Here is a 26896-nt window from a genome sequence, read left to right as displayed (position 1 = left end):
TGTTACACACTTGGTGCAGCCCACCACGCATCCACACGGGCGGGTGGCAGGGCGGCCTTCCCCCACGCCGGCCAAGTCCACCTTCCTGCCCGGTAAGCGAAGAACCTCGATGGAGGGCAGGTGGAGGCCGGTTCTCACCTGTGTCACCCGCCTGCAAGGGCGCTGGCCTGGAGCAGGTGCTCAGCGGGCCGTACCTGAGGAGCAGCTGATGGCGGGCGCTCTAGGAGGGTCCCAGGCTGGCACGCTGCTCACTCTCGCTGCCCCGCCCTGCAGAGGCAGGAGGAACAGGCATGGGAGACGACGGGCATCAGCTAAAAAAGTGTGCCCAAAGAAAGAAAAGGTGGGGACCCCAGATGTTGAGGCTGATGACAAGGTGACTTGGGGCCCTGTGCTGCAGGGACAGCCCTAGGGGTGAGGCCATCCCGATGCTACAGTGATGTCGAGGCCTCCCACGGGCTCTTTATTCTGGGTTTGCCGTGCTGGGGGGTGGGGGGGATGGGGGGTGCCTGTCTTGTCGCCAGCAGGTGAGATCAGCCTTTGAATATGGGCCAAGACCCAAGAGGCAGACACAGGCTGCTGGGAAGGACATGAGCTTCCCCAAGGCAGGAATTCTCATGTCCTTATGGCCGCCGTGCCCAGAACATTGCCTGGCACGCGGAGATGCTCGTGTTTCTTGACTGATTGATTGACGGAGGCCCCAGATCCCGGCACCTGGATCCAGTTGTTCTTGGAGCCCATCTATGCCTGGACTTTTTAGTAACATGAGCAGCGCATTCTGTGCACACGTGCCTGCTGCCTGCGTTTCAGTGGTGTTTCTGTCACCTGCAACCAAGAATCCCGACCAGTGGAGAAACTAGCGCCTGGAGGAGGCAGAGACATCCTGTAAACACCCACCCTCACAGGCGGGATTGGCTCCGTCCTGGTGGGACACTGCCTTTTGGCTGGCAAAGCCCCAGTTTTGGGGAGGGGGCATGTGTGTTGGAGGCAGCTCAGCTCTGCTGCCCTCCTCCTGAGGCTGTTGTTTTTCGTTGCTCTGAAGTCTCGTGGGAGCCATTCGGCTGAGGCCAGAGGGAGAGCCAAGTCCTCGAGACCTGCGGCCAACAAGAGACACCTGGGCCAGGGTTCAGATTCATGGACCGTGAGTCAGCGAAGGGCCTGGCTGGGTTACTATTAAAAGATGGTTGAGCTGGCAAGAGAGCAAAGACGTCAACAACTCTAAAGAGGTAAATAGGGCTGCATTGTCAGCGATACCCCCTGCCTGGCGCGTGCTGCAGGGCTAGCCCCAGGCCTCTGAGCATGGGCCACCAGGTGGGGTCCCACCCCTCAGGTGGGTATCCTTAATCTGAAGGCTCAAGTGGGGAGGGGGCTGCTTTCCAGCTCCTGTGGTTGTTGACATACACGCTGGTTTAGACGGATGGGGCCAGGTGGGACTGCTGCCACCTCCCTCCCCAGGCCCTGCCTCCAGCTCAGAGGAGGGCGTGTGACCCAGGCCTGGCCAGCGAGCGCGGTATCAGGACTGTGGTTGGCATTGCCAGGTGCTTTCTTTCTGCTGGAATCGCTGAATTCATAGAATAAACTGGGAACTGCTGTTACCTGCCATTTACTTTATTCGTTGAGAACACCTGTGACACAGCCCAGAGCAGAGGTGGAAAACAGGAAAAAGGATGTGGACTAGAGAACATCATGCGAGGCCCCAGATCCAGCTGCGTCTGAAGCCAGCATCACTTCTGGAACTTTCCGAGTGAGTCAGAAAATTCCCTTAAACCCACATATGCCCTCCCGCAGCCCCCAAGCCAGATTAAACCAGGGTTTCTGTTACTTGCTACCAAGGGTCCTGGCTGCCGTGGTGTAAAAATCTGCCCAGGACGCTGCTCTGCGTGGCACGGAGCGGGGACGAGTGGCCAGTGGGCTGGGAAACCTTTCTGGGGGATGACGCACATGTTCCTCCTGAGGGGACGGAAAAGTTCCATGCACTGATCAGGTGATGACACGGGCACATAAACACTTGTCAAAGATCATTGAACTATATATTAAATGGGTGCATTTTATTGTATTTAAGTTAGTTCTCGATTAAGTTATTTACAAAGACTTCGAGTAGGTGAGCCTTCTCTGGAATTGCCAGGAAACTCTGTGCCAGCGCCCTGACTCACCCAGGCAGTTTCCGTGAGTTTTGCTTTTGTGAACTGTGCCCCGTTGTTTTCAAGTTCTCCAACGTTCAAGCCCCTACTGGCCTAAAATGTATCTTTGCACTTGCGCTCTCGGTGGCTCTGATTTGGGAAGATCTCGGCAATATGTCTGCCTGGCTTCCTGGCCTTGTCACCGACGTGTCGAAGGCACGTGTCCCCGGGCCTAGCCTTCTCCCGTAAAGGGACCCACCTCTGCAGGCCGCTCTCCGGAGGAGCCCATGCTTCCTGGGAAGGAGGAATCGTCCTGGCTGGGGATTCGGAACCAAGTTGTGCAGATGTGAAAAGATCTTGGGCTTCAAACTGCTGGCATAAAATATAAAGCCCAACTTATCTGAAAACCGTGCTGGCAGGGGCCCCGGCAGGCTGGGCTGCGGCCAGGGAGGCATTCCATTTCCTTTTGCGAACACGGACGATGGAGCCAGGAGAGGCGTCGCTTTCAGGCCGTTTGCTGTGCTGTCTGCTGAGGGCCTCATTCCCAGCCCCGCTTTTATGGGGCTGTTTCCTCCTCTGGTCTCGCTGGACCTTGGAAACCAACGAGGCCCAGCCGGGTTGTCCTAGGGCTGTGATGGGCACGTCCCGTCCACACGATGAACCTCCCCAGAATCCCGACTCCCAGCGCTTTGCGGACGGGGGTGCAAAGGTCAGAGGCCTGAGCTCAGGGCAACAAGACGGCCTCTGTGGGGGCCTTTGCATGGGACGTGGGCTCCAGCCAGGGCTGTCCACCAGTGTGACTGACCTTGGATGAGAAACGCCATCCATGAGCCCTACCTTCCACACCTGGTGCTGACCGTGTGTAGCATGTAGCCCTGTCCTGAGAGTGAATGGGACACTTGCATGAAGCTCCTAGCCCAGAGCCACTGCACGGGATGGGTCCCCAGCAGACGGCAGTCTCTGCTTGGTTCCGGCTGCTCACGGGCATGTCCCTCCTTCACGGCACTCAGGCATGCCAGCCGCTGCCCCAGGTGCTTTTTTTTTTTTTTTGAGAGAGAGTCTCACTATGTCGCCTGGGCTAGAGTGCCGTGGCGTCAGCCTCTCTCACAGCAACCTCAAACTCCTGGGCTCAAGCGATCCTCCTGCCTCAGCCTCCCGAGTAGCTGGGACTACAGGCATGCGCCACCATGCCCGGCTAATTTTTTCCATATATTTCTAGTTGTTCAGCTAATTTCTTTCTGTTTTGCTTTTAGTAGAGACGGGGTCTTGCTCTTGCTCAGGCTGGTCTCGAACTCCTGAGCTCAAACTATCTGCCTGCCTCGGCCTCCCAGAGTGCTAGGATTATAGGCGTGAGCCACCGCGCCCAGCCTGCCCCAGGTGTTTATGCCAACTCCGTAAGTTCTGTGCTGTAGTAGCTTTGGAAACCGAGGCAACCGAGGCATTGCAAGACTGAGGCTTAGGTGGCGGCCCCTCTGCCTCCCCGGGGCTTGCTCTTGACTTTCCAAATTTGGCCTTGTTTATCCTTTGTATAGTCTAAAAGAGCGTGTGTCTCCACTTGCTTATTTTTGTAGAGGTAGTGGTTGGCAGAAGTATGAAAATGTGTAGAGGTCCCGCCCCACCCTGTGGCACCCCTGCCCCGTGGCCCCCAGCCCTTCACCCCCTCCCTTGCATGCCACGTGGTGCTGGAAAGTCGGCCTCGCAGTGACCAGAGCAGCCCGAAACTCCTTAAGAGGAAGGACAATCCCCGCTCTCCACTCTCCGTCCTGCCACCTGCTGCGCATCCCTGGCCTGGAGCTGCGGGAGGGAAATCTGACAGGGTCCCCCCCACCCCCGGTGTCCTGCGTCACCAACACCCAGAAGGAAGGAGGCTTGGGTGCCGCTGGAGAACCCAGCCGTGCTGCGTGGAGGATGGGTGCCTGTCCCTGCAGCCCCCGGGTCCTCCCTAGCCCTCTTCAGTAATGAAAGATGGAGTAGGGGCATGTGGTCACGCCTGTGGCTTCCACACATTTTGTCCTCTGCTGTCCCCTCCGTCAGCGCAGACCGCGAGGTGGCCCAGGAGGCGTGGGGGTCCTCCTGGGGGCTGGTGGGGGTGTGGAGGGAAGAAGGCTCACTCCCTGGCTTGACTGTCGTGATCCACGCATGACAAGGGTCTGGAGGCTGGGAGAGGCCCTGTCCCTGGAGCTCTCCCCCACCCCTCCTGCCTCAGTATCCCTGAGGGCAGATGCCTCTTTCTAGAGTCATTCCCAGCTTGCTCCAGACGTCTGGGCCCTGGGTTCTGAGCCACAGCAGCTGGACCCAGGCAGGAGGAGCCCTTCCGTCTGAGGGAGCAGCTCCTCACAGGGTGCTCAGGGCTGGAGGCCTGGGGTCGGGGCTCCTATGGGGCCAGGAGCCCAGATGCCCCCCCGCCCCGGGCCACCTGCAGGACTGGGAGCTGTTTCCAGCCACGTGGAGGCTGAGCCTGTGCAGTCAGTGCTGGTGCTGGAGGAAGCTTTTGCTACTGGACAGGGTCCCAGCCCTGTGCCTCACGTCTGTGCCCAGTGCCCCTCCTGGCCTGACTGAGTCCCCAGAAATGAGCTTTCGGTGTGGTGGTCTTCAACCCTGCTCTTCTGGAATTCTCAGACCAGCACTGGGGAGGGGCAGATAGGAGGGTGGCAGGGCTCACTGCAGGCACTGGGAGGGGCAGTGGCCACACTCGACCTTCATCATCTGGAGGTCCTGAAACCATCGCCTCCAACCCCCATGAGATCTCCTCTTTCTGTAGGACAGTGGTCTCTCTGGGAAGATCACCTGGGACTGTTAGAAAGAGGAGCTTAGAGGAGTGGACGGGAGGGCAAGTCAGGCTGGCTGGGCAGTGGGCCATCGGGGACACAGACTGGGAGGTCAGCCCACCTAGGGCAAGGCGGAGCAGGCCCCAGGTCTGTGGGTAGAATGCCAGGTGCCGTGTGAGCCACCAGCCCCTGGCACGGAGTAGGTGAGACTGGGTTCCCAGGGGCAGCCGGGGCCCTGGCAGGTGGGAAAGACCATTGGCAGAAGCCGGCAGAGGACAGCCTTGCTGACCAGGACTCTCTCTGGCAGAGGAGTGGACCAGCCACCAGGAGAGGGAGCACACCACAGGGTGGGCAGAGCAGCCAGAGGCGGCCCAAGAGCCGGAGGTGAGGAGTGGAGCATGCAGGAGAGCTGGTGGCAGGCACTGCCTGTCCTGGGACCCGGTGCCCTGCGGCGCCCTTGCTGTGGGAAACAGAGACCCCAGACAGGACAGTGGGCACTGAGCCTTCCTCGCTGCAAGGTATAAAATGTTTATTGATATACATTTTATTGTCTTTTATAAAACTTCCTTTGGCTACATGAGGCCACGGTGCCTGTCTCTGGGTGGCCAGGGCAGAACCCCACTCTCAGGGGGGACTAGAGCCAAGACTGTCCAGGAGCTGTCCAGATGGTCTGCAGTGGCCTCGGGGACACATCGAGGGCTCTAGGAGGCTGCCCAGGGCTGGCCCGGCACGGGGTCGGAAAAGGCAGTCACCTACCCAAGGTGGCTAAAGGTCCCTTCTGTCTCCAGTGGCTCACAGGGCCCAGAAATTCCATTATAAAGTCACCAAATGGTTCATCAAAGGGGCAGGGATGTTGTTTGCAGAAAGACGTAGCTGCAAAGGCTCTCCTGCAGACAGAGCCGCCTCCTTCAGGTTTGCTCCCCGATGTTGCCTCAGCAGGATGGAATCGGGAGAGCAGCCCCCAGTGGCGCGGATGCGGATGAGGCTGCTGGCCCGGCGGGGGTGGTGCTGGCTGGTCATGTTCAAGGAGGGTTGACCAAAGGGGCGGGCTGGATGGGGCAGGGTGACTACCTCCTCTCCTTTGCTGACCGGCCCGGGGCAAGGAGAGGCCCCACCACTTGGGGGCAACTTCCCCCCAAGGACGTTGGGTCATTTTAGGAGCAGAACGGCTGGCGGAGCCAGGCAGGGGCCACAGGGTCTGTTTGCAGGTGGCTGCTCAGTCCCTCGGCCACCTGGAAGCCTCCAGCCCAGGCGCTGGCCTCTCAGGAGGCGTTCCCAGGGGGGGACTGCATCTCCATGGTGACCGTGTTGGGCGTGCCACCCCCGGCCTCCCCCAGCTCGGCGCCGTCCCGCAGGGCCCGCTGGAAGACCACCCTGAGAGGCTCCCACAGCCGCTGCGACTTGTCCCTCCCGGCCAGGAAGTAGACGATGGGCTTGGCGCTGCTGTTGATGCAGATGCACAGGTCGGTGACGTACTCGGGGAAGGGGGCCGGGATCTGGAAGACCCAGAAGAGGAACCAGTCGATCCCCAGGTAGATGGAGGACACCAGGAAGACGGACACCATGGCCAGGATGACGTGGTTGAGCTTGGCGGACCGCTGGCGCCGCCGGGCCCGGCACTCCACGTGCACGATGAGGGCCAGGCAGGGCAGCACCATGAGCGGGCAGAAGATGAGGAAGAGGAGGATGCCCAGGAAGATGTCCATGTGTCTGCAGGCTGGCCGGGAGGCCTCGCGGCCCAGGAACACGCAGAAGTAGTTGTGTATGCTGGTGACCAGGAGGGACAGGATCCAGAGCAGGGCGCATACCACAGCTGACAGGCGCTTGGGCCGCCGGCGCCAGTACCAGGCCGGAAAGATGACGGACACGCAGCGCTCTGTGCTGATGGCTGGCAGCAGGCTCACGCTGGTGACAAACATGCAGAGCCCCAGGGTCCGGGTCACGCTGCGGGTGTAGTCGGCAAACGTGCCCAGGAAGCCCCCCGTGTTCAGGATGGAGAACACGGCCTTGCTAAAGAGGTAGCCGACGTCGGCACTGGCCAAGTGCAGGAAGTAGATGGAGAAGGGGTTCCTCTTGATGGAGAAGCCAAAAAACCAGAGGACCAGCCCGTTGCCCACCAGGCCGCACAGGCAGAGGAGCAGGAAGATGTAGTTCATGACGGCGGGGGGCGGCAGCATCGTGATCTGCTCGATGGTCAGGAAGCCTCGGCTGTAGAGTTCCGGCGCCTCGCTCACGCCGGGACACATCTGTGCAGGTGCAGAGGGGAGACACGGGGTCATGCCGGCAGGGCCCCACCCGCAGACCCGCGCCTGGGGCCCAGTGTGGTGGTCCCGATTAGGGACTTAGCCGGAGTCTGCAGGGTCGCTGACTGTGGAACAGCTAACTGGCTGCAACTCAAGCAAATAACACCCTCGGCCCCACATTGCTACTCGCTGTGTCCCGGAGTTGAGAGCTGGCAGCATGGTGTGGAATGCCTGCAAGTGAGGGTAGGGACAGTTGCTCATGGGGAAGGGCTCCGGGCTGCCCACCCATCGGAGCAGACTCTGTCCAAAAATGTCCATGCCATGAAAGACAAAAAAGCCGGAGGAACGTTTCCAGATTTAGAGAAGACAGGCCAGGTGTGGTGGCTCATGCCTGTAATCCTAGCACTATGGGAGGCCGAGGTGGGAGGATTGCTTGAGGCCAGCAGTTGGAGACCAGCCTGGGCAACACAGCAAGACCCTTTCTCTACAAGAAATTTTAAAAAATTAGCTGTGCGTGGTGATGGGCACCTGTAGTTCCAGCTACTCAGGAGACTGAGGCAGGAGGATCAGCTGAGCCCAAGAGTTCAAGGCTACAGTGAGCTATGATCATGCCACTGTACTCCAGCCTGTGTGACAGTGCGAGACCCTGTCTCAAATAAATAAATAAATACATACATATATAAATAACTTGTAAGTTAAAAAAAAGAAAGCGTGGGTCCTGGCTATAGCTTGAGCAGGACCCTGTCCCATGGTGGGCTCAGAGGTGGCTCCCGGCTGGGTCAGTGTTGCCGCCTGGGTTTCTGGGTTGTGGGAGAGTTCAGGGGGTCCCTGGGGAGGGGAGGCAGCGGCTATTTATCAAGCTGAAGGAAGCAGTTCGATACTTTAATGATGAGTCTGGCTGTAAGAGTGCCTCCCAGCTGAACAGCAGTGCCGCCCCAGGGGCCAGGCCGGCACGTAAATGCAGGAAGGAGGGCCAGGTGCGAGGAGCCAGTGAGGGCCGGGAGGTGGCAGACTGGACAGCACCCGTCTTGGGCAAAATGGACGGCCCGCTCTGCTCCAGCTGCTGGGCGCCGGGAGGCTGAACTTACTCCCTCTCCGCGGAGAAGCCAGAGCTCTGGATTGTAATGTGAAATATCCTGATCCTCAAATGTTAACATTTAAAAAACACTGTGTGGGCCAAACACGGCCCATCTACAGGCTGGAGTCAGTTCTCAGGCAGCGATTTTTGGCCTCTCGTCCCCAGAGGCGAAGGCCGCCTGCTCAGAGCTGTCTCACTGCCCTTCCCACACCCTGGCGGACTCCTGGTCCACCCGCACTCGCTCCCTGAGGCTGGTGTCCCTTCCCATTGCTCAGGGCTCTCCAGCCAGTTCTGCCACCCCCCAGATGGCCCCAGCTCCGGCAGAAGGCCGTGGTCCTGAGCCTGCTCTCTGGGCTTGAGGCCACATCACAAAGGGAGGGACCTTCTGGCCTGCCTCAGGTCAAGGGCGTTCTGCAAACAAGGACTGGAGGTGTTGGCAAAACTTTGGGACGACCCGGTGAGGTCAGGGCAAGCACTCTAAGGTGGTCCTCCTCGCTGCCTGCCATCCTCTAAATGCGCTATTGGCTCAGCGTTGCCGTCCGTGGCCCGCCTGCCTGCCGCGGCCCACTGCTCAGCTCGGCTTGGCTTTCCTTTCCTGTGGGCGACTTGGTCACTCCTGGCCTCGGGCACTCCTCCCACCTGGGAACCAGACCCTGTGATTGGTAAGACGGGCGCCCAAACAGGCCGGAGACGGGCCAGCTCAGACACTGGGAGGGAACTGGGCTGGATGGAGTGGGGTCAGATCACTCCGTGCCTCTCACACGCTGGAAAAAGTCTGCAATCCCCTCCTCGGAGTCAGAGGGGGAGGCCGGGTGAGTCACAGGGCACGGAGCTGCCATTCCCAGCCACATCTCGCCTTGTAAAATGCCTGCTCTGGAGCCCGGCCCCTCCCTGAGCTCTGTCTTTGCTCTGGGGATTTCTGGAGCCTCCCCACAGCCAGTCCTGTCTCTGCCTCTGTGGCTGCCATCCCATCCCAGTCACTGTGGGGAGGACGGGAGAGCCCGAGCGTGGGGGGGCGGGATCCTAGGGGCTCTGCTCCTGACCTATGGGCTGACCCCAGGCAAGCTACTACCCTGGTGTAAGCCTCAGCCTCCCCAAATGTGGAAGTGGGACTTGGAAATTCGAGGCAGCCTTCCAATTTGAGAGTGCTCTGCCTGGGATTCAGAAGAAAATTCCAGATTTTTCCAGGAGCTCAGAGAAGTAGGGGACTAGGTAGGGGAGGTAGAATGAGGTTGGTCAGCCTGGAAGGTTGCCAGAGTCTCAGAGCTGGAGCCTGGAAAGGGAGGTAAACCCGTGACTGACAGGTCCTGGCCAGGGTGACACTGGCAGGTGGCCCAGAGCAGGCAGGCTCCATGGAGCTCACAACATCTGGGCCACCTGGGCCTCCCAGGGCTTCCTGGCAGGGTCTGGCCACAGTAAATAGCTGACCACCCACTTCTGCAGGGAAGACATGAGATGAAACCTTGCAAGGCTGGTAAAGATGACCCAGGGCCAACACAGCAAGGGACTTCAAGGGTGTCCAGTGCCTGTCCATGCTTGTCTCACTGATGAGGACACTGAGGGCACAAGGGACCAGGTAACCAGTGCCAGGCCACACAGCCCAGAGGGGCCCACTGCCCACCGTAAGTCCAGAGCTAGAGAGTGGGGCCTGGGCAGGGCGGGGAGAGGAGATGCTGGGCTGGGTCTGCCCCGCCCACCCACAGCCCTCGGGGCAGACCAGAGCCTCTGGCACTTGCCTTGTTCCTGTTGGTGGGATGGGCCTCCCAGGAGCAGTTTCCAGCCATCTCCAGGCCTGGTGATCTGGGTTCCTGCTGACAGCTCACCACCTGCACACCCACCTGGCAAAAGCCCAGAGAGAGAGTGGACGAGGGTGGCACGGGTCCCACCAAGAGTTGCTGTACACCCCTGCACCACCCAGACCCCTGTGCCCCAGGCTTCCTGGGCCTGTGGCTTTCCAGCTCACCTTAGAGGACAGGCACTCGCCTGGCTCCCTCAGGGCCAGGGGCTTTGTGGGACTGTCCCATTGAGATTCTGGGGCAGGTCACCCCTTTGGGCAGAGCCCCCTCCTGCCTGTGGAGCCCTCATTCAGACCCCTGCTGACTCCCTGGAGCCCCGCTGCCCTCACTGGAAAAGAGGCCCTCTCCTTCCCCACTTCTCGCTTGGTCTGCAAGATTTCTGGAGCCAGACTTCTTTGGAGATCCACATGTATTTTCCCAATCACATTCCCTGGGCACCTCCTTTGTGCCAGCCTCGTGGGACAGGGGTTCCCAGCAATCAGTCCCAGAAGGGGAGCAGGGCAGGAGAGGTCATTCCTGGCAGGGCTCACTTCCTGGAGGAGGAGGCCTTGGCTGGGCCTTGTGTTTGTAACTGCTAAGGTTCATGGTCTTTCCCCTACAGGTGCCTGGGAGGCAGGACAGAGTGGTCATCAGCATCATTGTCACCACCACCAACCCCAGCATCAACACATGCCAGCAGGGCTCTGTGCCAGGTGGCCAACACCCGTCGTCCCGTCTGCTCCTCATTACCAGCTGCGAGGCAGGAATTCTCACTCCCCTTTGAGAATGGGTGCACTCAGGGGGCAAGTCACCTGGCAAGGCACACCCCTACCCACGCACACTCCCGCGTTGTCAAGACTAGAACAGCTGCAGGGGAGAGAAGCCAGGCTAGGGGAGGGGATCCCAGGGGAAGGGGCGACCCAGCCGGAGACTGGTCCACTCTGGCCCGCCAGAGCTCACTGCTGCACCTGCCCTGGGTCCGCTGGAACTGACCCCTGTCCTTCAACCTGAGCTCTGCCCCCGCAAGCAAGCACCTATTCCTCCCTGCAGTGCAGATGGGGAAACTGAGGCTGTGAGCGGAGAAGGGCCTTAGCCGGGTCTCAGGCTGCTGGGCCCCTCCTCTCCCTCCAGGGAGAGCTCGGCTCCCTGCGTGGCTCAACTCCCCCGAAATTCCTTCCTTGGCTCGGCGCAGGTCAGCCCGCTCCGGCCTGCCAGCCACCGGCACCCGCCCACCGCCGCCTCCTCCCGCCCAGGGCCGGGCCGCCGCGCCCGCCATTGGCTGGAAAGGGTGCCCGTCAGCGCGGGGGCCCGCCCCCTCTTAACCCTTGCCTCCCGGAGCCGCAGCGCCAGGCCAGCTCCCAGGGGCCGCTTCGGGGCCCCTCGAGCCGGCCGCCTCGCTCCCTCCGCCCTTGGGGCCTGCGCAGCGAACGGCGCGCGCTGCACCTTCCAGCCCTGCGTGTGCGGCGCGAGCCTGGCCAGCGGTGGCTCAGCCCGGGGGCTGCGCTGCGGGGTGCCCCCGTGTGGGAGCACCCTCTTGCCTGCGGGAGTTTGTGAAGTTTGTGATGCGTGTGCAGTGTGCTTGCAGATGGCAGGTGCTACGACTTGTGCGTCCTTAGTCTCCCTCCCCCCACACACTGCTTGAGTCCAGTCGGGCCACTGTCCCACTGTCATGGACAGGCCGAGTGCTTCTCGGGCGCTGGGCTTGCCCAAGCTGTCCTGTGCCTGCGACCTCAGACCTCCCGCCCACTCTCATCCTTCCTGCGCCTGGGCAAGAGCCCCCACTCTTCTTGATGTCCCTTCCAGTCCCCACCACCCCCTGGGTCTGGGCCCCAAGACTTGCCTCCGGGGTGTTCTGACTCTGCAGAGCCTCACGCTCTCACCCCGAGTGGCCAGGCTGGATCCCAGCTACACCAACCAGTGCCCGAGGGCAGTGGGCTGGGGCCTCCCGGCTGCAGGTGGGCATGGGTGAGGGGCTCCCGGCTCACCGTGCTGCAGATTGATTCGTTCCACGTGCGGCGTCCCTGGTGTGTCCTGCTGGGGATGATCTGAAAAGTGATTTCACTGCTGCACAGAGAGATCTAGAAGCCAAGTAGACCCCAGATGAGCCATATTAAAGGACATGTGTGTGACACGTGTATGGGACGTGTGAGTGTGTGAGTGCGTGTGAGTGTGTGTGCTCCTCTGGGTGGGATCTGGGCTGTGACAGAACTAGTTTCCACTAATGCTGCCCGAAAACTCAGTCACTCCTGATGCCCCCCACCCAAGTCCAAGGCTGGCCGGGCCACCTGTCTGTCCCCCAGCCTACCCTCGGGAGGCCCCTCCTCTCCTTTCACCCCACCCTCCGTGACAGCCCTGATGCATGCTGGGGCCCTCCCAGCCCCTCTTCTCGTTCCCTGGCCACACCTGGGCTGGGCCTGTGGGCACCGGCCGTCTGAGGGGCCTGTCTGCGGCTCCTCTGACACAGACCCTGTGTTTCCTCACTCCAGGCCCTGGGGGACCCGAGGCCTTGGAGACGGTGGGACTGCAGCTGCCTGACCTCCTGTGGCCGACCCGTTGGTGTCCCCCCAGGACTGCCCTGCAGCTGCTCCAAGCTGGGGCTCAGTGCTCAGGGAAGTGGGTGAGAGCAGGGGGAGCCATCTCCCTGCGCTGGGGACACGGCCTGCTGGGTGTTCCCTCCAGCCCTTCCAGAAAACATGCCTGGACAGCCAGCAAGGCTGGGGGAGGGACGGAGGGGGAGCCCCCACCCCTGGGAGGACAGAGCAGGGGCTAGAGGAGGAGGGCGGCTTGGGCTGGGGGTGAGGCCAGCTGGGCATCAGGGCCTGCCGCAGGAGGGGGCCTCTCCAAGATCCCTTGTGTCCCTGGAAGCCTTGGGGCCTTGGGAGCGGTGGAGGAGGTCCTTCACTGGGTGACAGCCACTCTGGGGTCTCAGGGCTCCCTCTTGGAGCCTTGGGATTTCTGGGAGCTGCCTGCCCGGACGGTGCCCACCTCGTTTTCTTTCCCTGCCTGGCCCTCACCCTGCAGCCCCCACTTCCCAAACACCCTCCCCTGGCCCCTGGGCCCCTCGGAGCTACCTGCGGCTGTCCTGATCAGCGGAGCCTCCCCTCTGTGGAGGGCTCCTCCTGCAGCTCCCGCCTCCGGCTGACCCACCAGGGCAACAGGCCAGCGCTGAGCACTGCCCGGAGCCTCGGAAAATGCGAGCTCAGAGTGGAGGACGAGCCCTCGCCTGCTGGAGGAGATGGCTTTGGAAGCAGAGTCCGCCCCAAACCCAATTCCAGGCCCGGCAGGAGGGGGTTGGGGGGGAGGAGGGGCTGAGCAGGGATGAGGCTTCAGGAAGGAATGCCCCGCTCCTCCGCCTCCTCCTCCTCCTCCTCCTCCAGAGCCCCCCCAGAGTCCCACTGGGAACTCATCTCTCCGCCTGGTGACGTCACGCTGGCCCGAGCACTGCAGCCCTGAGTCCAGCTGTTAATCTCCCTCGCATTCTGCTGCTTGGCAAAGCTGCCCGGGAGAGGGAGCACCGGGTGGTGCACTGCCTGGCGCCTTCGGGCTGCTCCAGTGGGCAGGTCCCCGCCCCATCGTTTCAATTTACTGAGGGGCTGATGCGGGGAAGCCGAAGCCGGGGCAGTGGGGTGAGGACTCCATGCAGGGTGGTGCAGAATTGTCCGAGAGGTGGGCGACGACACCCAGGGGGCTCCCCACTCCCCCTTCCCACTTGGGATCTGCCGAGAACCCCTGTGGGCTTATGGAACCAGGAATTCCCTTTCTCCAGCCCTAATAGCAATCAGATGGTGCAAGTGGAAAATCACAGGCTCAGCGAGCGGGAACTTGGCAGGCTGTGGTGCCGGTGCGAGCGCCGCTCAGTGGGAGAATGAGTCAACCCCCTTCCCCTGCCCCGCAAGCCCCTCAGGGTCCTGGAACGGGTCAGTGCCCAGGGCACCTGGCACCGAGCCCAAGCCTGGGGGTTCGTGCGGGAGCTGGGGGGGCGGCGACTGTGAGGACTGAGGTGGTGAGGACTGGCCCTCTCCTGCCCTGGGCCAACTTTCTCATGGTTCAGGAAGCCCAAGGGAATCCTGAGCTTTCGCTGCAGGAGCAAACGGTACCCGGACTGGAGAAAGTGTGCCCTGGTGGGCACCTTGAAGAGAACCTCCTGCACCTGCCCTGGAGCTCCTCCCTCCTGCTTGTCCAGCCCAAGTGCAAACCTTGGCAGGAAGGAGTCTCAGATTGTTGCCTGCACAACCCTGACTGCTGGCTCCTGGGGTCTCTTTTCTGGGGCGGAGGTTGGAGGGTTCCGGGATGCTGGAGGCTCACGGGCCACACCCGAGGCCGAGAGAGAGGCTGGCAGGCAACAGGCAGGGTGGTGACCCGTCCCCTCCTCTCCCAGGGCAGCCAGCTGGGGCCCAGCTGGGCCGCTTGTTTACATGGGAGGCCGGGGGAGGCCGAATCCAGGCAAGTTCCAAGTGTAATTGCGTTTGGACACTTAAAAGGAATTGTGTGAAGTGGGCAGTGGCTCTGAAGTCCACCGCCTTATTTGGTATGGAAATTTGTTTCTCTCAAAATAAGCGAGAGGTGCTTGTAAATGGCAGAGCGTTTGTGGAGTCCCGCTGCCAAGTCTCGGTCTGTTGGGGCTGCTACAACACAACCGCACAGACTGGCTGGCTGCTGAGCAACACGTTTACTTCTCACGGTCCTGGAGGCTGGACGTCCAAGATGAAGGCAGTGGCAGATTTAGTGTCTGGTGAGGATCCGTTTCCTGGTTCATCGACAGGTGTCTTCTTGCTGTGTCCTTACATAGTGGAAGGGGCAAGAGAGCTCTCTGGGGCCTCTTTTATAAGGACACCAATCCCATTGATGAGAACTCTGCCCTCACGACCTGCTCACTCACAGTGAAGAGTAGGTTTCCACGTGTGAATTCCAGGGGTGCGGGGTGCACAGACACTCTGTCTGCAGCAGCCACCCTGTGTTTCCCCAGGGAGTCGGGGCCTGGGCTGTGGGATGGGCCGAGCTCCTGCAGACGCAGTTGGAAGGAGCTCCAGTGGCTGCCTCTGAGCTTGTGTGACCTCAGTCAACTCACTTTCCCACCTTGAGCCTTGGTTTCCTCACTTGTCAAGTGGGACAAAATAATGACTCAGGCTGGGCATGGTGGCTCATGCCTATAATCCCAGCACTTTGGGAGGCCAAGGTGGGAGGATCGCTTGAGGCTAGGAGTTCGAGATCATCCTTAGCAATGTAGCAAGACCCCATCTCTACAACAAATAGAAAAATCAGCCAGGTGTGGTGTGTGCACCTGTATTCCCAGCTGCTCAGGAGGAGGCTGAGGCAGGAGGATCGCTTTAGCCCAGGAGTTTGAGGCTGCAGTGAGCTGTGATGATGCCACTGCACTCTACCTGGGGTGACAGAGTGAGACCCTGTCTCAATAAAAAAATAATAATGACTTACAGAGTCACAGTGAGGAAGGGATCAGATACGGGGTGGGAAAGTTCTTTGTGCACCTCAGAAGCACTCTCTCTGCCCCCTGCTCCGTGGGTTGGTGGCATCATTCACTCCCTCCATCCCTCTACCAGGCACAGGGCTCTGGCTGACAGAGACTGAGGCAAGGTCCTGGCTCCTGCAGCCTTCACTTTCTGTCCTCATGCTCTGAACAGCCCCTCCCAGTAGAGAGGAACTTTGTTTTTAGTTGTCCCCTGCCAGGAGCCTATGGACAGACTCAGCGGTCCTATTCCCCTCCCCACGTCCCTTCCCAAGGGTGCAGGCCTGGGCCCTCCTCTGCTGGGGGTTCCTGGGGGCAGGAGGCCAGTTCTGGGCAGTGATGTCTTCCTGCCAGGTCCTTCTGTGGTCCACGGTTGTGCTGCTGATCCCTCGATGATGGGACCGGCATGGACCAGCCCTCCTGGGGCCCTCTGCAGCCAGCTCTGACGCCATCCTGGCACAGCACAAGTATCTACTGAGCACCTGCTGGGTGCCAGGCACTGTGCTCCATGCTGATGACCAGGACAGGCAGGGTCCCTGCCTTACGGAGCTGATGTCAAGCAGGGCAGCAGACCAGAATCAAGCAAAACAGGTGTAAAAGTGCACTTGCGATTAAGGCAGCACTTAGGGCCACTGGGCCACAGGGATCTCAACGGCCTCCCTGAGGAGGGACAGGCTGGGCACACGTCCCTGCTTCCTTCCTTTGTATGGTGCTAGGCTGGCTCTGTTGGGGGTGTGGTGCAGGCCCCTCTCCCTGCTGTTTGACTCAATCCTTAAAGAGCTAAGATTCTCCATGAACCCCTGAGGCCCTTTGGTTTCAACTCTTGAGATAAAAAGGTCTCCCCAAGGCCTAGCTGGCTTTCCTGATAGTGAGGATGAGTGGGACCCCCTCCTTCCCCTTCTGTTCCCCTCGCCAGCCTAGGCTGGTCCACTGTGTGCTGGGAGGTGCATCTTGGGAATCTGAGCAGAAGCCTACATTTTCCTCTGTCCTGCATATGGGAGACCATTCATTCATTAATTCATTTGTCCATCTGTCAAACTAACCATTCATTCACCCGCCAACCCACTTACCCACCCATGCATTCATTCATCCATCCATCCATCCACCCAGCAATCCATCTACCCATTCATCCACCTACCCATCCACCATCTACCCATCCACCCATCTACCCATTCATCCACCCATCCACCTATCCATCCATCCACCCATCTACCCATCCATCCATCCACCCATCCACCTATCCATCCATCCACCCACCTACCCATCCATCCACCCATCCATCCACCCATCAGTCCATCCACACATCCATCCACCTACCCATCTACCATCTACCCATCCACCCATCCATCTACCCACTCACCCATCCATCCACCCATCTACCTATTCATCCATCCATCCATCATCTGCCCATCCACCCATCTACCCATCCATCCACCTACCCACCCATCCAGCCACCTACCCATCCACCCACCCATCCTTCCACCTGCCCATCCATTATTTATCCATCCATTTACCAATATCATCCATCCATCCTTCCACCCAACCACCTACTGAGGCATCCAGCCATCCATCCACCCTTTCACCCATCTGTTCATTCTTATGTTCGTTGAACATGTGAACCAACAATGTTAGTGTTGGGAGGAGAATCATGGAGGAACCAGACATGGGCATGCAGAGCAGGTGAGAAATAGAAACAAACAAACACAGAAATTCCACCTGGAGTCAGTGCAGTGGAGAAACCAAACAGGTGCGGTGACAGAAACGTACATGGTGGGAGGGGGAGGGATAGGAGGTGGACTGAATAGGTGTCCTGATCCCTAGATCCTGAGAACATGTGACCTTACATGGCCAAAGGGACTCTGCAGATGGGATGAAGTTAAGGATCTTGAGCTGGGGACATTATTCTGGAATATCTAGGTGGCCCCATGTAATCACAAGGGTCCTTATGTGACAGAGGTGGGAAGTCAGAATGAGTAGCAGGAGAGTGATGTGAGGGAGGGGCTGTGAGCCAACAATGCAGGCAGCTTCTAGAAGCTGGAAAAGGCGAGGAAATGGACAGTCCCCCAGACCCCCCCCCCCAGAAGGAGCCAGCCCTGCTGACACCTTGATTTTAGGCCTTTGGTCTCTAGAACTGTTAGGAGAATATATTTGCGTTGTTTGAGCCACGAAGTTTGTGGTCATCTGTTACAGCAGCAACAGGAAACTGATGCAGGGCGGGTGCCAGGCCGGTTTAGCCAGGGCAGGGCTGGAAGCTCTTTCTACAGAGAGGACGCTTTAACCGAGACCTGCAGGAGGAGGAGGAGGAGGCGCCTCCCGCTGAGTCCTCAGGAAAGCACTGCAGGGTCAGGAACGGGAGTGCACAGGCCCTGAGGTGGGAAGGATTAGGCCTGGCTGGAGAGCAGGAGGGGAGGGTGCATGCTGGGGAGGAGGGTCGGCCCTGTGGGCTCAGCCCCTGCAAGCCCATGTGCAGAGCTGCCTCCCCGAAGCCTGAGGTCAGGACATTCCAGTTTCCCATCTCTCTAGTTACGCGAGAGATGCCCACTTTACGATTCCCCACTTCCCTGATGCCCAGATACTGCTTGACCATGTCCACTTCTCCCCCTTCCCCTGGTCGCTACCCTGCTGCAGGCCTCTGCCACCTCCCACCAAGACTGCCCACTGCAGCCTGAGCGCCACGTCTGCCCCCCGCCAGCTCCTTCCTCAGTGTGGGTGACCCACCGTGTGCTCCCCTGTCCTGCCCACCTCCAACCCCAGGGTCAGCCTTGGTGCCAGGCTTGGTCTACCTCATCCTCACGCACCTGCCCTGCCCCCGCCTGGAGCAAACCCCAGATGACACATCATTCGACCTGTGACCATTTCAGCACCAGACCGAACAGTGAGCAACCTTTAACAAGTCCACGGTAGCCTTTTCATGCCTAAAAGTGGTGAATAATAATTCCTTAAAAATCATTAAGCAGGCCGGGCACAGTGGCTCACGCCTGTAATCCTAGCACTCTGGGAGGCCGAGGCGGGAGATCGCTCAAGGCCAGGAGTTCGAGACCAGCCTGAGCAAGAGTGAGACCCCCGTCTCTACTAAAAAAAAAAAAAAAAAATAGAAAAAATTAGCTGGGCAACTAAAAATATACACAGAAAAAATTAGCCGGGCATGGTGGCACATGCATGTAGTCCCAGCTACTTGGGAGGCTGAGGCAGGAGTATTGCTTGAGCCCAGGAGTCTGAGGTTGCTGTGAGCTGGGCTGAAGCCACGGCACTCTAGCCTGGGCAACAGAGTGAGACTGTCTCAAAAAAAAAAAAAAAAAAAAAAATCAGTAAGCATCCAGTGTTCAAATTTCTTTATTTCCTTCTTTTTACAGTTCTATGTGTGTGAATCAGGAGCCACGCACGGCCACCCCCACGGGCAGACGTGCTCCTGAGCACCTCTGACTCTGCCCCCATCTCTCTCCCTCCCGCCCTCCTTCTCCCCCACCCCGAGTTGGGTCAGGAGACAGACACATCACATGGTTAGGGAAACAGGTTCACACGGAGTGTGGGCAGGCAGAGGAATGGCCACTGGGCCTGGCTGGTGCCCACGTGGGCACAGAAGCTGCAGAGCCCTGGGAGGGGCCATCGGCCCCCGTGGGCCTGGAGCAGGAGCTCGTGGAGAGGTCTGGCCACCACGGCCTTGTGGAGTAACGGGCCCCGCCGTGCTCCCCTTCCAAACCATACTGTGATTCATGCTCTGACCCGGTTTCCAGCGTCAGGAGGATGGGATGGGGCCGACACACAGTCGCACACAGGCAGCCCCTTTGTGACTTGGTGTGATTATGTTCCTTCAACTAGACTTCACTTTTTCGGGGGTGAGGTGCAAGGACTTTATCTGGGCCGTGACTCCAGGAAACACTACAGGTAACTGGGAACACGAGACAGGAAGCAAAGAATTAGGAGAATTCGCTCCTACTTTCCTACTTTCCGTCGAGGAGTCTGGTCTTTGGCCAACCACCACCCCTCATCTCCTTCAGGGATTACAGTGACAAGAGACACTTGCAAAGCCTAGGCGGGTCCCCGCAAGGGCTGCTTGAGGGGCCGGAGTCTGGCTGGAGCAGCGTGGGGACGGCTGTCAGACCCGCCGGGGGCTGGTGGAGGCTCGTTCCAGATCCGGGGAGCAGGAGGGAGGGAGGCAAGAGACGACGCTGCCGAATGCTGAGGTTGTGTGCTGGGCTCCCTCCAGGCCTGTCGCTGGTGCATGTGTGCAAATAAAATTCAAATATGTCTTGATGTCCACACCAAAATTAGCCAATTGTACGTGTATAGTTCAGCAGTGTTAGGTACATTCACACTGTTGCGCAGCCATCACCACCACCCACCCCCAGAACTCCTCATCTTGCAGACTGAACCTGCACCCGTTGAACACCAACCCCCACTCACTCCCCCGGCCCCTGGTAACCACCATTCTGCTTCCTGGCTCCATGTGTGACGACTCCAAGTGCCTCGTAATCACACAGTATTTGTCTTTTCAGGTCCGGCTTCTTTCACTGAGCATCATGTCTTCAGGATTCATCCGTGTTCTAGCCTGTGTCGGAACGTCCTTCCTACTTAAGCCTGAGTAATATTCCATGGTGTGGACAGACCACTTTTTATTCACTCATTTGGCAACAGACACTTGAGCTGCTCCCACCCTCGGCCTATTGTGCACGATGTTGCCATGAACATGGGTCCACAGGTGTCTCTTTGAGACCCTGCTTTCCACTCCTGTGGGTGGACACCCAGACGTGGCATGCTGGGTCACATGGAAATTCCATGCTGTTTTCCACAGCAGCCGTACAGGTGACATTCCCACCAGCATCCTCGCCAGCACCTGCTATTTCCTGTTCCTGGGATGCAGCCATCCTGGGGGGTGTGAGTTGGTACCTCAGTGTGGTTACCTATGCTTAGCTTTTCAGTAAAGAACATAGTAATATCCTCTACCTAACATAATCCAACCGTCCCCTGTACTCCCAAAGCCACACTAACCCTCCCTCCAAAAGATGAGATAAAAAGTCCCATTTGTCCCTTTAGCCACATCTGGGTCATGTCCATTTCTCTTCTCCCTGAGCCACACCCCTCTTAGATATCCTGTAACTTAAATACCAGGTATAGGGCTAACTGCTATGAACCCACTTTGTATCAGACAGAAGAGGAAAGGGAGAGGGAAGTGGGAAAAAGAAATAGGTGATACATGCAAATATATTCCTGTCAAAGCAAGGAGGAAAACACCTGTAGCCACAACAACCCCTGTCCCAGCCCCTGAGGATAAAACCTCCTTTTCCTCTATGCATTCCATGTCCCCTTTGCCCTCAGGCTCATCTCAGCTGGGCGCGGTTCTTCACGTAGTGGTGACCCAAACTTTCATTCCTGAAGGATCCGTGCCATCAGGGGCCTTCCTCTTTTGGGTTCCTGCAGTTTCCCGTAAATTTTTACCATAGGACATGGGAGTACTAAGGGCGTCCCAGACAATCTCCTGGATTCCAGGCACGGGCCTCCCTGTAGCAACCCGGCTTCCCCGTGGAGTCAGGATGCGTCCCAGCCAGTATGGTGACCCCTCCCTTGCCCGTTGGCTCAGTGGTGGCTGGTTCAGAGTCTACTGCATCCCGTAGTCCCATGACGTCCCACGACGTATCGTCACCCAGCCAAGAAAAGGCCATTCCTCCATTCAGAAACGCTCGCTTGGGATGACGGGAGCTTGGTAGGGCAGAGAACGCAGTGGGCATAAGTCTACCCGTGTGCTTTATTTGTAGAAAACCGAGCTCCTGGAGCAGGAGCAACGTAGTTTTCAATGTAATAATGATCCACATTGGATGGCGGCTTTGGCAGAAGCCTTGCAGGCAGGGAAGACAAATCTATATTCAGAGCGAGTGATTATTCCAGGAAAAGTAAATCTCCGTCCTTGCTATGACGGAAGTGGTCCAATGGAATCAGCCTGCCACGAGGTGGCTGCTTTCCCCCGAGGAATGGGTGTGTGGGCTCTCAGGAGTCGCTGCAGACGTGCCGGCCTTGGCGAGGGGAAGCCCACGTTGCTGAGCCCATGCACAATAGGGCAGCTAGAGAAACAGGCTGAGCAATGTCCTCAGCACAGGTCAGCTGGTCCACCTGCGTGTCGAGAGCCTCCTCCGTAAGTTGGCCTTTGGTGAGTATTCACACAGGCACGGATACTGACGTGCCCACCTCGTGCCCACTGAAAGAAGTTCCTCCTCCTGCCTCCTGCACAGATGTTGGACCCAATCGTCCAATACTGTTACAAGGCCCTGAACATTTATGAGGCGCTGCCAAGGAGTCCGTGCAGACCCATATCTCTGATCATCTCTCCTGTGCAAAATGAACAACCAAGTGCACTGTTTGGAATTCTGTCCCCAGACACTTCAGGGCTGCCCTTCCTGGGGCCACAGAGCTACAGCTGTCCACGCTTAGATGGTGCCAGCAGAGGCAAATGTGAAACAGGCCTGAAGCTCTTCTTCAGTCAACTGATGGTGAGGAACGCCCACCCCCCACCAGTGAGCTCTGCTCTCCAAAACCAGGGGAATAGCCACAGTGGATCTGAGGATCTGCTGAGCCCCTGTGACACGGATCAGAACCAAACCCCATGAACTGCTTGACCTCATAAAGCCCCACTCTGACTGCGGGGCCACAGCGGAACCGAGTCCTTAGCTCGGATCCAGTGCCCGCCCCCGCCCCCAGGTCTGGGCGTTTCCTTTTCCCTATCTGGTGCAGGTCTCTGTGGGGGAGGGGGGGAGGAAATGTGTACTTTATACAGCCTGGTAGCACAGCAGGGTCTTCCGCAAGGCCACCCAGCTCCTCTCGTCCGAGGGGCTCTGGACAACATCTGGGAATTGGGTCGGGGGCTGTGAGGCTCCACTGGAAAGTCAGGTGTCTTCATCAGATCCAGAGTGTTTTTCCTATCAAATCAAGTAAGATCTTAGTAGGCTGCCCATCAATCAGGCTGAATGACAATTAAACTGTAGTTTTTCAGGCTGAAAATGGTTGAACATCAGCAATTTTATGTGGTAAAACCAAATATTTCAGCCCCAAATGCGTCATGATCGATCAGCCACTGCCAAGGGTCTCTGGGGGTCAAGCCATTCTGATGGTCACTCTGCTTCTCTCTGTGATGGCAATGGACCTGCTTGGTCTCCAGGTGTCCCTTGGCTTCTGCCACTCTGGGATTCCATCATCCTGTTGAATTCAGGAACCTCATTTCAATGGCAGCGTCTCCCACTGTTGCTCCTGTCCTGCAGAGAGCAGCCCCTACGAAACCTTTCAGACCAGCCGATGTCCCCCCTGCAGTGTCGTTCTCAGAGCTCTGGGGGGCCCTCCCTCCTGGGAGCCTGGCTGGGGTTGAGACAGCAGGTTGTATATAATACACCCACTCCGGTGCTCCTGTCTCCCTGAGGTTTTGGACACCTTTCTCTGCAGCGGTGGCTCTCAACCAGGGGAGATTCTGCACCAGCCCCTCCAAGGGGACATTTAGCAATGTCCAGGGACATTTCTGGTTGTTACAACCGGGAGGGGTATGTTTCTAGCCTCTAATGGGCCAGGGATGCTGCTACAACAAAGAATTATCTGGCCCCAAATATCTGTTGAAAAACTCTGCTCTACAGTATACCAAAGACCTCCTGCAACCTCATCTTCATTTAAAATGGGCCACCTCTGGGCCCAGGTTTCAGTCAATGACAGGAGCACACTGTTAGAGCCACTCCCTGCTGTTGAGCTAACACATGGAACCTAGGGTCTCTGGTGAGTGCACCCATGTCAAAAAAACCAAGCCTGACCCAACATGACATTTCCTTCATCCTGGTCTAACATCTTTAGGGTGTTGTTTTCATACACCTGCCCTAGGTTTCTGCCATTATAAACTGGAAATATCTTGCAATTCTTTTTTTGTTTTTTCTTTTTCAGACAGAGTCTTGCTCTGTCACCCAGGCTGGAGTGCAGTGGCATCATCATAGCTCACTGCAACCTCAAACTCCTGGGCTCAAGTGATCCTCCTGCCTCAGCCTCCTGAGTAGCTGGGACTATAGGCGTGTGCCACCACAGAGACCCAGCTAATTTTTTCTGTGTTTAGTAGAGACAGGGTCTTGCTCTTGCTCAGGCTGGTCTTGAATTCCTGACCTTAAGCAATCCTCTTGCCTCGGCCTCCCAGAGTGCTAGGATTATGGGTGTGAGCCACCACGCCTGGCCCACAAATCTCTTGTGGATCCCTCTCCCTGTTTAACTTAACCAGGAACCGTGTGGGGAAGGGGATTCTGGGACTGGCAGTTTTCAGTCTTAGAAGGATGTGTTGGGGCCAGTTGAAAACTTTTGATCACACTCTCTCTTTTCTGGTTTTAGTGTGTATTTTGGAATTGAGAACGTTTGTCTTCTTGTTCTTGTGCCTACCTCCACACCAATACCTTTAGATGATACCCTCAGCTCTCTCTTTTTCTTTTTGGCTTTTGCTGTTTGGTTTTCTCCTCTGAGCAGTGGTGCTCTTTTATTGTGTAGTTTTAAGAAGCTTTTATTTCAGGAAAAATTTTCTTGAATTATTATCCTTGTTATTTGTTCTGTTCTATCACTTTGGTTTTCTTCTGAGATTCCTATCATATGAATCTCGGATCTTATTTGCCTATTTCCCACGTCTTTAATTTTCCCTCAACAGTTTTTTTTTTCCAGTCCCAACATTTCCTTTTGATTTAAAATTTTTCCTCCTTTCCAATCTGTTTCTCTTAAGGCATTATTTGCAGTGCTTCTCTGCTCTCGTGTTCCTCTCCGTTTCAGTCTTCATTTCTTCATTAGTTTTCTTTTTTTTATTTCATTGTATTTTAGTGGGAATCTGGGTTTGTATAGTTTTCTCTTTTATGTAAATTCCTTTCTGAGTTCATCACCTCTTTTCAATTTTTCCTGTTCTCCAGTTGCTTTGCTTCTGAGTTTTTCTATTAAATAATTCTGGTTTATGCTATTTTTCCATAACTTCTATTAATTTCTTAATAGCTCAGTTATAGCTCCTTTTAAAATGTTAAGGTGACAGCTTTTGTCCGTTTTGAGAACATGTCCTTTTTAAAAATTAATTGATTAACTTATTCTTAAAACTCCCATGACAGGTAGAGGGCGTGTCCTTTCAGCGTGTGGTCATGGGCTGTGCAGGGTTGTCATCCTGCTCTTTCCCTCAAGCCTCTTTGCATGTGTGTTGACAACAATTCTTTTCTGTTGCTCTCTCCCCCAGCGAGATACATCTTTCTGAGCATTTCAGAAGGAAAGGTGACAGGAGGCTCCTCAGAGCTGCTCTGTTGTCAGTTTCGAGAGGAGATAACAAGCACGGCCACGCTTTCTGCAAGCTGCCGCCTCTGCTGCCTTCTCCCTTCTCCCTGGACGTCTTCCTTTCTGCCCCTGCCCTGCTCAATTTAGATTCCACTCCCAGCAATTTTCTCTCTGCACTGGGCCTTGTCTTCGAAGGCAGTTTCGTTTTCTTAGTTTTGACAGCCCACAGCCCAGAGGTCTGGCTGCCCTCACCTGCGCCGGGACGCCCGCCGGCCTCCCGCTCTGACTCCGGTTGCTGGCTGGCCCACCATGCTTTGCAGGGGGTAGCTGCTGGCGACGTGGGACTTCTCCAGTTCCCAGGACTATCAAGAGCCCACCCCAACATTGGCTTTTCTCCTTGTCCCCTTTTGCAGTTGCTGATAACACAGGGTCTTGAAGCTGTCAGTGACTCCTCCCTGCTTGCATGTAAGCTGCTGCTCTGCTGGGCATGTTGGGGTGGTCTATGAATAGGGGCTTGTGGGAAAGGCCTGAGCTAGGCGTGGCCTCATCCCAGTGGGTGCCACTGGCAGGTGTCTGTAGCATGGTGGTGCTCCCTGATCCAGGAGAGGCGGATGGTGCCCCTGCCAGCCCCTTGGCCTCAACACGCAAGGAGATCTGTGCCCCAGGCACAGTCCCCTGCACATGGCCCAGGTGGGCCTGGAGTGGGGAGAGCACCCCAGCTTCCTTGCCCCGGGGTGGGATACCTCGGAGGCTTGTTGTTTGTCTCCCAGAGGTCCCAGTGGGGACTGATCCCAGCTGCTACTTGCTGAAAACCTACCATATTTGGCTTCCCCTTCCCGTCCCGTCCCCCGTCACACCGAAACAAACTACTCTGCTCAAATCCTTGCCTCAGGGGGCTCCGCTGAGCCTTCTCCCCAGAGGTGCACCCCAGCCCTGCAGGCCTCTGGGCTTGGCTTCGGGCTGGCTCCTCTCCACTCCCTGCCCCCGTGACTCTTGTTCCCCACGGCCCCTCCCTTGGGCCACCACAGCATCTCGGTTCCCAACATAATAAACGATCTGGGGTCCCCCAGATTCTTGTAGCATGTGTCATAAGTAAGAGAACTCAGAATAGCCTGCGCCTGGCCTGGGAAGCATCTGGTTTTCCCAGGGGCTGGGCCCCAGGGCAAGGACGGGGGACCCGACCTATGGCCCTGTGCCTAGCTTGTGCACTCTCCTTCCTGTCTTGGGGCCAGGCTTGGTGTCCACTGTGCCCCTCACTCACTGTGTGACTGTGAACCAAGCACACGGCCTCTCTGAGCCTCATTTTCTCCAAGTGCAACAGAGGGATGATGGCTGGGCTCTTCTCCGAAGCAGTTTCAGGGCTGAAGTGTGACAAGTGATTAGAGAATACCTTGTGATCGTAAAGCACTGTGTTATTTTTCTCCCAGAGATGGGCGAGAAAGGTAGGGGTGGGATGGTAGGGAGCCAGGGGGAGGCCCTACGGCGCATCCTTCCTGTCTGCAAGCCCAGGGCCATCACCATTGTCACCCCCATTATATGGATGCAGAAACTGAGGCCCATCAAGGCATCAGGGGTGCCCGAGCTCACGGGGCTGGCGGTGGGTGGGTGGAGGCCCAGGCTCTGCTCAGTTGACAGTGAGGCCTGGTCAGTTTTCCTTTCTTCCATGTGACTTTAGAAGTTACTGGAAACTAAAAATGAGCACTTTTTGAATTATTCAATAATGCCTAGAACAGTTAATGGTATGTAGTAGGTGCTCAATAGATGTGTGGGTGAATGAGTAAGTGACTAAATGAAAACCATAAAGCTAGAAAGACCTACGTAGGCACATGCTCTCTGCCCACGCAGCTGAACAGAGGAAACCTGGCTCCCAAGGGGCAGGCTGGCCTGGTGCACCCAGGGAGGAAATAAGTGTGGCCGGGAAGCATCTAGAACAGGCTGGGGGGCCTGACATCAGATGGCCAGTGACTCTAGGCTGCAAGGATGCTTGGGTCCCTCTTGGGAGGCTCCTGCTGGGGAGAGGGTCCTCCCTGCCTCACACGGACTTTCTCCACCTCAGGTGACCTCCATGGAGGTATCACGCTGGTGCTTTCCTCGTCTGATCTTGTAGGCGCCCCGGCAGCCACTGGAAGATACTGCTATTCCCGCTATAAAGAAAGGGGGAGCTGAGATGCAAAAATGGTGGGCACTTTGCCCGAAGTCACACAG

The 26896-nt window shown here is 57.5% G+C and overlaps 1 protein-coding gene and 2 long non-coding RNA genes across 10 annotated transcripts; 2 read left to right on the top strand and 1 right to left on the bottom strand.

The window, feature by feature from the left end:
* The first annotated feature begins 1275 nt into the window (after positions 1-1275).
* On the top strand, positions 1276-26896 carry LOC123642808. Its single transcript, XR_006736527.1, has 3 exons — positions 1276-1327; positions 1536-1741; positions 26748-26896. It is a non-coding gene; the product is annotated as an uncharacterized LOC123642808 (long non-coding RNA).
* Positions 5866-13289, bottom strand: LOC123642806 (mas-related G-protein coupled receptor member F). 3 transcript variants are annotated; one of them, XM_045558244.1, is made up of 4 exons: positions 13053-13289; positions 11967-12059; positions 9943-10044; positions 5866-7131 (listed from the first exon to the last, which is right to left on the bottom strand). In XM_045558244.1, exons 3-4 carry the CDS (start codon positions 9988-9990, stop codon positions 6148-6150), a joined length of 1032 nt encoding a protein of 343 aa, XP_045414200.1. In that variant the 5' UTR covers positions 9991-10044; positions 11967-12059; positions 13053-13289; the 3' UTR covers positions 5866-6147. The 3 variants fall into 3 exon arrangements, with proteins under 3 accessions (XP_045414200.1, XP_045414202.1, XP_045414201.1); XM_045558246.1 differs by lacking the exons at positions 11967-12059; positions 13053-13289 and adding an exon at positions 11016-11033; XM_045558245.1 differs by lacking the exons at positions 11967-12059; positions 13053-13289 and adding an exon at positions 10170-10869.
* On the top strand, positions 11549-19713 carry LOC123642807. Of its 6 annotated transcripts, none has more exons than XR_006736526.1 (6): positions 11549-13607; positions 14360-14713; positions 17636-17787; positions 18074-18320; positions 18799-19330; positions 19444-19713. It is a non-coding gene; the product is annotated as an uncharacterized LOC123642807 (long non-coding RNA). The 6 variants fall into 6 exon arrangements; XR_006736523.1 differs by having other exon boundaries at positions 13748-14713; XR_006736525.1 differs by having other exon boundaries at positions 11549-13898.

Source organism: Lemur catta, chromosome 7, assembly GCF_020740605.2.
Source record: "Lemur catta isolate mLemCat1 chromosome 7, mLemCat1.pri, whole genome shotgun sequence".
Classification (NCBI taxonomy): domain Eukaryota; kingdom Metazoa; phylum Chordata; class Mammalia; order Primates; family Lemuridae; genus Lemur; species Lemur catta.
This window is presented reverse-complemented; position numbering and strand designations above follow the sequence as displayed.